This window comes from Schistosoma haematobium, chromosome ZW, assembly GCF_000699445.3.
Source record: "Schistosoma haematobium chromosome ZW, whole genome shotgun sequence".
NCBI lineage: Eukaryota > Metazoa > Platyhelminthes > Trematoda > Strigeidida > Schistosomatidae > Schistosoma > Schistosoma haematobium.
In genome coordinates this window covers 43,393,396-43,405,600 of record NC_067195.1, presented here as the reverse complement: position 1 = coordinate 43,405,600, position 12,205 = coordinate 43,393,396, and the positions used below count along the sequence as shown (strand labels likewise).

The 12,205-nt window shown below is 30.0% G+C and overlaps 1 protein-coding gene across 1 annotated transcript in view; it reads left to right on the top strand.

The window, feature by feature from the left end:
* Positions 1 to 12,205, top strand: part of SYNJ2BP (Ankyrin repeat) — a 53,759-nt gene that overhangs the window by 14,663 nt on the left and 26,891 nt on the right. The window contains exons 7-8 of the mRNA XM_051211470.1: positions 634 to 955; positions 2,298 to 2,822. Coding sequence (XP_051071534.1) covers positions 634 to 955; positions 2,298 to 2,822 — 847 coding nt within the window. The remainder of the gene's footprint in view (positions 1 to 633; positions 956 to 2,297; positions 2,823 to 12,205) is intronic.

The following is a 12,205-nucleotide window of genomic DNA, read 5'->3' as shown; positions in this document are numbered from 1 at the left end:
CTGATAAGTTAATGAAGTATATCACTTAATGATTACAATAATTTGCCATTAATAATTCCAATTAATTGATATAACTATATGAAGACAGATCTGTTTATAAATGAAAAGAGTTCATTGGTACTATATTAAAATAACTTTGAATATCTTCAAGTAAGAACAAATAACTAAATCAATAATTGATATCGGAAAACTGAGAAATAATTTTAAAGCTTTTTAGTCTTAGTTGATAGTTTTATAATAAACACTTTTATATAACAATAATTCAGTGCTATGAATTCCCATCTATATGACAATACATATCAGTTTTAAAACCCATATCAACAAATTAAGCATGATGGACTTGTTCGCTATTTTTTAACCATACATTTTATCTTGGATCATGCTTCAATTTTTGGGGAAAAATGATTGTAAACCTCGAACATCAGACACACTATAAGTAATATTATATCCGTTTAAGACGAAAATGTCTACGTGAAGCATAATTTAGTCCCCATTGAAACTTCTGTAACAGTTATGTATATAATACTGTATGTATCATCTTGTTAATACGAAATTCTCAAAATAAGTTTTAAATACATTGTAACACGGAAATAAAAATTGTTTTTATACTTATTTTGATTGCATAAATTTTAGGCTACACGTTTAAATCGTGTTGAACAAATAAATTTATTATTAATGTATGGAGCTGATGTAAATGCACGGTGTAAACGTCCAAAAGAAATGATTAAAAACAACTTAACTCTTTCTATACGTCCACAGTCAGTTGATGGTGATACACCATTACATGTCGCAGCAAATCATAATCAGCGTGCAGCTGTTTTACGTCTGTTATCTTGGGGAGCTGATCCAACCCTACTCAATGCTGAAAATATGACACCTATACAAGTAGCACAGAATAGTGGAAATTTAGAATTAGCTGATTTAATTAAATTATTTAGAGGTAGAAAAGAATCTGGTAAGTTTGTATAATGATGTTACAGTTTGAATTAATTGATCTGATGGTTACGCCTTATGTTTTTAGTGGCTTAACAATCTGTTTGATTAGATGCTAGCTTATAAAGTGAAGAGACAGGTTGTTGATATAGAATTTAGGTTTCATAAAACATAGATTTTATGTGTATTTATCCAACACTTTTCGGTACATCACAACCAATTATTCTTTAGAAATTAAAAAGATCTTAAACCCTTTAATGTGTACGCATTACGTACCATCGTCTAGCTTGAAGAAACCACATACTGCCTGTGTTTCGTTTAACTTCGTATTTATGAATGGTGTTATTAAGTTCAGCTTTACTCTGTGAAAAACTTAGAAAATCAAAACTCAAACGTGGGTTGCATCTGATTCTGGACACTAGTAAAACGGACGTCTGTTAAGTTTTACTTTAACTTTTTTATTTAGATACTCTCAATACTTGAATCATTGCTGTGGTTTCGTTGATATACTATTTTTTGCGCCTTATCGAACAAATGCTATTAAGAGGCAAAATTCTAGTATCAAGCGTTCAGTATCGGCAATAATTTTGAAGGAGGCCATATTTGCAACTTTTCACAGTATTGAACAGATATTACATTTTGGTTGATCATAGAAATTATACACAGGGCTGAATTTTCACGTTAAGCATGGAAAGTCTTATCCGAAATCTGAGTAAACAGTTGCACATCTCCATATTTTTAAGTATAAATTTGAAAATACTTCTACAAAAATCTACTATCATGTAATAATAATATTTTAAGTAAAAGTCATATTGAGTAGTTAACCCTGTTTTTAATTCGGAATACAATTGACAACTAAGTGTGAAGTATTCAAACTAAAATTTATGAATTAAAGAACTCATTACGCCAACCATTTCCCAAAAAGGTAGAAAATAATCGCTTTATAAATAAAATTGTTAAATTCAAGATTTATAAATGCAACTCAGCACCGTGGATTCATATAACTACTATTTTTGCTTGAACGTTTCATTTACTGATATAAAGGGTTGCAGTTATCACACAAAGTTATCATATGAACCTATTGAATGAATACCTTGATGAAGATTTACTCTTTCTGGTGCTTCAAACAGTAAATAGTCCGTATAGGCCTAGATGAGAACATTACCATTGTACTTCAAATACATTCATGTATTCCGTCCCATAGAAGATGATTAGTTACTTAAAAATATATCTGTTGATATGCTTACTCAAGCTTAACATTGATGAAACAAAATGTTTACTTTTTTATTATGTCTATCGTAGACTAGAAATAAATTAAACTTCATTTAAATCATGATTATGTTTATTTACTTCTATTTGTTTAGGTGATATATTTCTTCCAACACCCACGTATAATCCCCATAGACGTGTAAGACAACCTCCACCTAATTCTTACATTACTGAACCATCCATTTTGCAAACTTGTACTCCAAATGATATAAATGAAAGTCACCTAAGTTATCAGCAATTAAATAGTACTAACAACAATAATAATCATTTATTAAAAAACTCAAACAAAGATTCAGCTGATTTTAATATCACTGAAAAAAGTGCTACGTGTACAAGTTCATATATGACAACATCATCAACTAGACCAATCGATTCCAAACCAATACAACGTGCAGTTTCGTTATGTGAATTAATTCAATCAAATCCATCTGATATAGCAACAGGATCAACAACAAAATGGAATGGTGCATGGGATTTAGGTCCAAATGGATTCTATAGTCCGTGTTATGATGTGAATGCTATATCAAATCAGACATATTGTGAAATGCCTAAATATGAGAATGGTACGAATATAGCTGGAACATTAACACGGCCAGTGAAATTAAAGCAAAAATCTAAAGGTAAATAAATATCATACATAGAGGTTACTGATATATATATAAGATGCTGATTCATTATGTTGCCCAACAGAAATGTCATTTTTATTGATTGATATTTCGTTAAAATAAACACATACAGAAAGAGTAAGTGCAATCTAAATTACACTAGAAATGTATAACGATCAAAATATTTCACAGATGAATTCACCATTGTGTCATTTACTGACGAACAGTCATCAATAATCGTGATCTGACTAAAAGCTGAATTGTTATTTTATTGATCAATTTCTTAACACTAAGTATTTATGGGTTGTTTCCGTTGAATTAATAAGAACATGTATGGAATGAAAGTGAAGGATATTTTATTTATTTCTATAACTTTTTAAGCCTTACTACAGGCAATGGATCTTCAAAATGAGAAGAGAATAAATTAGAATAAACACAATTCACTTATTGCAAAATGGAACGTTGTTCTTAACCCAACATGGGAATAATAAGTGTAATACTAAGAAATAATCATTATAGCATACAATGACTAATAATTGACTCGACTCCTTATAGTTCTATGTTTTAATAATAGTGTTGAGAGACGGTCAGTTTAACATAACAATAAATTATTATCACAACATTTGATTAATCAAACCTCTGATTTCTGGAAAAAATACACATTCACAAGCATTAGATATTCAAGTTTTGGTCGACATTGCTGAATAACCGTTGAGAAATATTCAGCCTTCTAGTAAAGTAAAACAGTCCTTGCTTTTATAACACACTGAAAACGCATGTACATATAAAATCACAAGCTACATTTAACTAATTATCATGAGTGAAACGTTTTGGTATGAAGCTCGTGAAAAGAAATGAAACCTACTCTGCTTAACGTTTTCTTAATAAATAGACAGTAATCGACTTCACTCTTGAGTACCCTAAACTTCGATAAAAAGATGTTTTAACAGTCAAACAATTACTGAATGAATTCAGTTTCCCTTGAGATTGTGACAATCTGTTTTTTGTTTAATGAGAACATAGGAATTTTGAATGACCTCAATATAATTAGATCTATGTTTTAACTGACTGGACAGAAGAAATATGAACTTTCAACTATAGGACGATTTATTTTAGCTGTGTGACCTATTTTATAGGAATTAAAAACGCTGAAATATTTATTTCGTGTACATTCTACTGTGTATGGAGGGATATCACGTTTAAACACAAGAAATATTTGCTTCCCAGTCCTTTATTTGTCAGAGAATATATTGATTGAATATAGTTCACAGTCATTTAAATTGTCACCCATTATGCATTTGATAAGCATTTGGTCTGAATTTTCAAATCATAAAATTTAGGTTGATTTCTATGGCAACATATCAAATGCATTACATGGACTTTTTTGATATTAAACGACCGAAAAAGTTTTGAAGAAATCTAATCATGCCTATTTATTGATATTTGACAATGAATTACAACCGTAAAATAATGCATCATTGTTTTCATGTTCCATTTAACATCACACATAAATCGACGAATTCGAAAATAGCTCAGGTGAATTATTCGGCTACTTTTGCGTCATCGTAAAATGCCTTAAAACTATTGCTAATTTAAGAAAGTTGTTCAAATAACTAAACAACTTTTCGTTTTTGTTAATTCAGAAAACAGTTCACATTTGATTACTCAGCACCAAAAAACAGAGGGTGATATCATGTTTTAAGTGACACAAACTATTTATTCATTAAGATATAATCCGCTTTACAAGTACCGAATTCAACTGAAATATACGTCTTTTACAACTGCTGAATTACATTACTATAATTGTAGATTCATGAATTCATGCGAGTTGGAGATTTGATGAAAATCATACAGTAATGAAAAGCGCCTCCATTTTACCTAAGAATTTTTTACGGAACACAACTTATTCAAGTATTAAGTTTGATTCAGCCTAAATCAGTTTACAATATGTCATGAGTATTATTTATCGTCCTACTTATTTGAAACAACTGTTTACTTCTTTCGAGTTCTCACTACTTTACAAATATTACTGCTAGCCAATAAAATTTATTTTCACAGTGATTGTAAAAAAATCATACGGCTCAGTGATCAAGAGGTTAAGCGTTTGCGCGCTCGACTGAAGGTCCTGGATGCTCACTGTTGGAGAGTTCTATACTAGGATGAAACGGTCATTCAGTGCTCCCAGGTTTTCCATGATGGTATAGCTTGAATCGAATCACGAATCCAACTATTATGTTACTACATTCTTCACAAAACCCCCTTTCTGATAATTATTTTATATGTTAATAAGGTTTGAATAGTTCAAAATATACGTAACAGTACATTGTGAAAATATTTAGACTGATTTGGGTCTGTCAGCACCTTGAACTTTACTATGTCTAATTAGTAATATTTGTTTTACAAAAAATTGCGCAATAAACTTTGTAGATTTCACTTTCTTCTAGAAAACACTAACAAAATTCTTTTTAAAGTTTTTATAAAATCTTACAATAAGTGTAAATAACGATGTTCCCTCGACGTTGTTAATTAGTTATCAGAAAGAAGTCTCACACTAACACACACACACATGCATAATCGAAATCAGACACAAACACAGTTTACGAAACAAAACAGCTATTTGATCTCTTTATTGTAACGTTGCTCAATTCCTTTTGTTTAAATTTTCTAAAATTACCTGATTAATCTTGTTTATTACACAGTTCGTGAAATAACTATCTTCATGGTAATCTCAGGTGATCACAATTACATTATTCGTTTTTAGGAAATGTCTTTCACCTTTTTAATGTTTATCTTATAGTCTTTAGATTTACCGTTGAACTCATTTGAATAAAGGACTCAGGATAATTATTACAATATGTTTTATTTATTTGGAAAATATGTTTAAGGACAAAGTATAGCTATACAATAAACCATATTTCACATTCGACAGCAACAACTGACAACACTCAACATTTTGATCAGAGCACATTTTACTATTTTGACAATGTAAATGCAAAAACATCATACTACATCGAAAAAAAAGTAAATTCCAAATGATAATAGTGATGACGTTTGTTAAAACATCATATGATATGAACAACGTTGTGATGTATGCAACTACTGGTTATGTTCTTAACCCAACATGGGAATAATAAGTGTAATACTAAGAAATAATCATTATAGCATACAATGACTAATAGTTGACTCGACTCCTTATAGTTCTATGTTTTAATAATAGTGTTGAGAGACGGTCAGTTTAACATAACAATAAATTATTATCACGACATTTCAATGGTCACAGCTCTGACATACACAGCTAGTTACATAAAGATACGACAAAACTTTAATGATTGTTAATATTCATGAAATATAAGTCAATTTGATTCTTTCTTTTAATTCATTTTTAACATAGCAATATCAATTCGAATCAATAATCAAATTGTCACTCTGTCTAGTCCATATTTGTCTTTGTGCACTTTGCTTGTTCACTCTTAATTACATAATACAAATAAATGTCAACCATAATACTGGGCATTACTTCTCATATTTGGTTAACTTGTCACAGAATTGTTTAATATATTAGTCTTTGTTTTTCTGATAAATTATTTTTGTGTATTTAGAGTTTAATTCCAATGAAGTATAAAATAAATATTTGTTTAAACACTGATCACCAATAACTTGTTATGCATGATAAAATAAATCTCTTTATTGTCAACCTGTTGACAGGATAAATTACCCAAAATGAAATTGATTTAGTATTGGAACTTTGAAAATCGTTTCCGTTAAAGTTTTGTTATAAAGCTGATTTATTAGTTGTGTTATAATTTATTCTGCTGAATATTTCTTTGTCAGCTAATTAATTTAATCAGTGTCATCTGATAAGCTAAGCTTTCATAAATATCGTTTCTACCAATCGTTTTGTCATTTTTATTCATCATATAATATGATCGCGTTTGTCGTTTTGATTCATTCAGAGAATATATCCAGGTTGTTTCTCTGTTTAGATGAACTTAAGTTTATACTCATACAATTGTCCATGTCATGTCATCATTTATTGCCCCATAGCTATGAAAACAAATATATATGTCATTCGACTGAAAACTCATCGTTTGGATGTGAATATTTGTTTTCCGATTAAAACTTAACTGCACAGTCATCAGTCTAAACACTAAAACATTATCTTACTAGCCTTTATGTCATGAAAGTCCTTTTCGTTATATTTTATTAATCACGATGAAACTGTCTTTATGTACATTGACATTTTCAAGGAGCATAACATCTTGACTGCACTATAAACCATGGATTTATGCTAATCAAATGGTTATTTCCAACCTGTATAAAATAATAATATTTCTCTTTTACGCTAAACCATTCATTTGTGTAGGCATGATATGATGCTGAAACCACACGCCTTATATATTTCAGAATGTAAGCTCAAACGGCTATGTAATACCATAATTAATCCTAAACAATCTTTAACTGGAAGGTAGATAAACAAATCTGCTCTTGGTATATCTTGGTATAATATCTAGAAAGCTAAGAATACTCAAAGTAAATTTAAAATACATGTTATAAAATTCCTTATTAAATCATTCAAAATAAACTTTTTATTTTAAACAAAATTTTAAAAGAAATACTCTTGAAAACAACGATGCTCAGAGGATAAAATATGGTTTCAATTCAGTACATTATTCATGACGTATAAAATGAGATGGGTGAATTCACCTTTCCAACTTGTTAACACTAACTTATAAATAGATTAATGAATTTAATTAACTAATAGAAAAGATTATTAGTAAAGTATAATATTATTTGAAATAAGGTTTTATTATTATTATTATTATTATTTTTGATGATAATTATTTAATAAGAATTTTGTAGCAAATGAATGTGATGAGCTTACGAGTCACTGTGAATCAATAAATGTTGAAAAAAATGGCACCTACATATTCAAAGCCGTCAAATGACCACAAGCATCGGCTAACATTATAGTAAGATCTAGAATATTTAGGTTTTTGATGAACTTACTACCTTTAGGTACTAGTCTTTTAAATTTTAAGCTTTTAATTCTGCTTGGTTTGAAACATACCATGATAATCACCGATTGTTATCGTTAATTTCAATCGGTTTTAAAAATTACTTAGACATTACCATAAGGTTTTAACGTTTTACCCACATACTGAGTAGCACGGTATCCAATAATAATAACAATAATATGAATAGTGAATCAGATAGCATCACTTGGAATTAGTGAGCGCTTTGCAATATTAAAACATATATGATGTTAGTGATGTAGACCATCGCAGTCTTATTGCTCTGTAGTTTCCTCAGCTGATGATTTGAATATCCACGATTAGACAACATAACAGTACGTTTGAAAATACTCTTAAGAAACCAAAAATAAGATCAAATACCTATTTCCTGCTTCTCACGTAGTCTTATTCCTTGACTAAAGTTAACTTCTGATTTCTTTTTTAAGAAACGATAAACACTGATGATGTTGTCGATGATAATAATAAAAGCTCAGCTAGTAGACCATTCAGTTCAGAGAGCATAAATATCACAAAGATCCAGCTAAGTAGAAAACAAAGTTTTTTATTAATTCAAGAAGAAGAATAGGAGTACATAAAATTATCGAATGCGGTTTTGTGGAGATTTTTAGAAATTTCAATAGTTGAAATCATGAGTCAATTGAAGATAGACCATCATGGAAAACCTGGAAGCACTGGACGGCCGTTTCGTCCCGGTATGAGACTCCTCAGCAGCGCGCATCCACGTTCCCGCCTCCCTCAAGATTTGAACCCAGGACCTATCGGTCTCGCACGCGAGCGCTTAACCATTAGACCACTGAGCCGGCTCACTAGTGGCTAACTTCAAGAGGCATTTCCTGGAGTTCTAGTGAGAAACAGTTACCAGTGGACTTAAACCAGGTCTGTCTTGAGATATCAACTTACTGAAGACAATGGTGTACGGTGGCGCAACTTCGTGGATTGGTTGAAGTTGGACATCAACACCGTTGAGTGCCGGCTCAGTGGTCTAATGGTTATGCGCTCGCACGCAAGACTGATAGGTCCTGGGTTCAAATCTGCCGGGAAGTCACATACTAGGACGAAACGGCCGTCCAGTGCTTCCAGGTTTTGCATGGTGGTCTAGCTTCAATTGACTCATGATTTCAAGTATTGAAAGTACATAAAATTATCCCATTTTTTGAAATTTACTGTAAACGAAAAGATCGTATTGATGTTATGTACCATATCTTCACTAGATTCACATTATGAGATCATAAATTCACTTTCTTGATGAGTCTTAGGCTGGTATAAAATAGATATCATATACATCCTAATTATCAATGCTTAGCAACCTATCATCACAATCAAAAGATTTGGTTTCTTCATCATAAAAGGTTCTTGACCAATTTTAAATACTGCTGAATAAGTTATGTCTCAAGTAAACAAAAGATTTTGTTCAATACATTTTTAGCTAAAATGTTTTTTTCCAAATCTAACCCTTATATTAGAAGTAAAGTCGATTTTATTGATTATATGTAAAATAAATCACGAAAATAATTTATTTAATTACCGGTGAACTTTTTGACTGGAAATAATTATAATAATATAATGACAGAACGAACATGATTTCCTTAATGACAATGACTTTTATCATCTAATCATTGTTTAATTGGACAATATTATCTACATTTGTTCAAACGTGCAACTGACTATCATCTTGAAAAATAGCTACAAAATTTATGTTCAATTATGTCGTAATATGAACATCATATAAAGTAACAGCCTCTATGTATTTTGAACCTGAGTTATCCTTTTATCATGGTTTTTTTTAAAAGATTTCAATCTAATTTATTAAATCTAACTGGAAACAATTTCTGTTTTATTTATTATTGTGAATTGTATCTTGGAATTTATTCTCTTGTTTAACTCCAACTAATCAACGAATTAAAATCATTTATTTGAGATCATGAATATAATTTGAAGCAAACCACATTTTCTACTGTGAATTATGCGTTCTATATATAGCTTTATAGTTAATTTCAGTGAATAGAATTTTCTGAAAGCTCTGAAATCAAGATGAATCAAGAATTCCAAAGCAGATGTTTATTATTATCTTTTTACTGCATTTGCATAGGCTCGTATATTTCTATGTATATTAATATATACTATCTACCTAAAACTTCCAAATCTTATTTGAAGTGTATAACGATTATCTATAATAATAAAAGTGTAATGTGTTTAATATGAAAATTAAGCGATTATTTATCAGACAGAATAAACTATAGAATATCTATTAATAACTGGTCACCAAATATTTGCAAATCAAGACACTTCCAATCCAAAATTGTTTTTTTGTATTTTTAAGAACCAACGTGTGTCTAAATTCAAGTGAACTTTATATTATGTAGGTTATTATACAATTACATTATGTCGAAAAAAATATTTTTCATTCTTAGCATAACAATAATGCCACATTAGTTTATTCATTCTTTAACCTATCTGTTGTATATACTTAGTATATTGCTATCAAGGTCTAGAGTAATATCTTTTAAGGTTGAACATACTTTCAGCGTTTTTAGATTTGACTCGATTTAATTTCGGACTATTATTACTTGATAATATTCAATAAAATACAATTGTAACACGTAATAGACCCACTAACTTTAAATAAGTAAATTATCACCATTATAAACTTTGTAAATCTACTGTTATGTTTATTCAATCACGTTTGTATAAGACATGGTGTTTATTTTAAATACTATTACATTAGAAAGTATGGTTTAAATCAAAATTGTTCTTGACAAGTAAGAGAATTCAGTAAGTTTAACTGTGTTATGTACTGAGGTTTGATTATGAAATATTATCCTGGATATAAAGAAATTTTCGACAACACTTTTGATACGTAAGAACTAATGATAGGCGTTTCAGTTAACCCATAATTTGCATATTTGAACAAGAGGAAAGCGTGAATTTGTAACTGCGGACTATGCTTTGCCAAGCTAACATTTACATAAACAATAAGTTCATATATGGTGACAATTTCAAATCTTCTTTTTTTAAAAATTTCAGCTCCAGATTATTTAACAACAGTCTTCAATATTAAGTACTTAACATGAACTGTTGAATTTTTAATTCGGATCCTAAAAATATTTTACATTTTTTCCCCACCAAATTTCTTCACTTCTTTATTATTTGAAAAACCACACACTTGTTATTGGTTTGATTCATTGTGCTCATCTTGCTTCATAACGATCTCGGTAGATTATAATTTTGGTAACATTAGAATATTTCATGAGCATTTGGTATCTATATAACCGTTATCACCATAAATGAAATAATCCAAATCAAAAACGTTTTAAACATCAAATTAATAAATTAACCTTTTCTGAACGTCCTCCCTCAAAAAGATTACATCTTGTGCAAACATGTAGACCAGTTAATCAACCGCAATCTAAATATTAGATTTTTATAAACATATTAAAATCGAAACCAAGTCAGATAAATGTAATTGTACTACAAGTAAACAAGAATTATTAGGTGGAAAACATACATCAATAACCAGTGGTTAACAGTGTGTTCTTTCCAAAATCAACTTGAATGAGGTCATTTACCTCATTGTTGTTTTAGCTGCTTTAACATCTTGATAATCTGTCTACTGTCAAATGAATGCGATATAATAAACACTTCCTTATCCAGTCCATGTATAAACTAAGGTCTTAGTTTTGTTGAATAGTGATGAAATAATTCCTCTTACAGTGTTTAACAATTATGTTCCCTCAAGGAAACGTATCGAAGTAAATAGTATGCAATGAAAATTCTAAGAAATCGTTGTATACAGCGGATTGATCTCTGATTAGTGACCAAGAATGTGTAAGTCTAAGCTTTTACTGGTGGTTGAATTCTATCGAACAGTTAGTAATGTGACCACAAATCTGAGTGATTGCACATTGAGTGCACTGCGTAGAGATGTTAGGTAGTTAGAGTTAGTCTACGCGAAATTCCAACCCTAAGTTTAGTTCCAGTTGGAACTCACCAGAAAAAAATATCTGCAATCCTCTGAGAATTGGTGCTTTTTATGGATATCGCACCTGCATTATTTTCCTTCACAATCTCAAAAATTACTATCAAACTATTTTGGCCACTAAATTTATATATTATCATGAAACAGTGAAAGCATTTTCATTCAGTCTAAATTTCTAAGTGCTACTTCGTCACAGTTAGCTTTCAGACGTTCTATATAAAGCTTTAGATGTTCTCGTATAATTTGATAATTTGGTCAAAATAGATTCAAAATATGTTTGTTTGTAAGTGTAGAAACGAAAAATGTTCCATAAAGAAGTTACTTTCAGGAAAAATCCATCGAGATATTTGAAGAATTTTATGGAATTTCTATCCTTAAACCTGAGACGC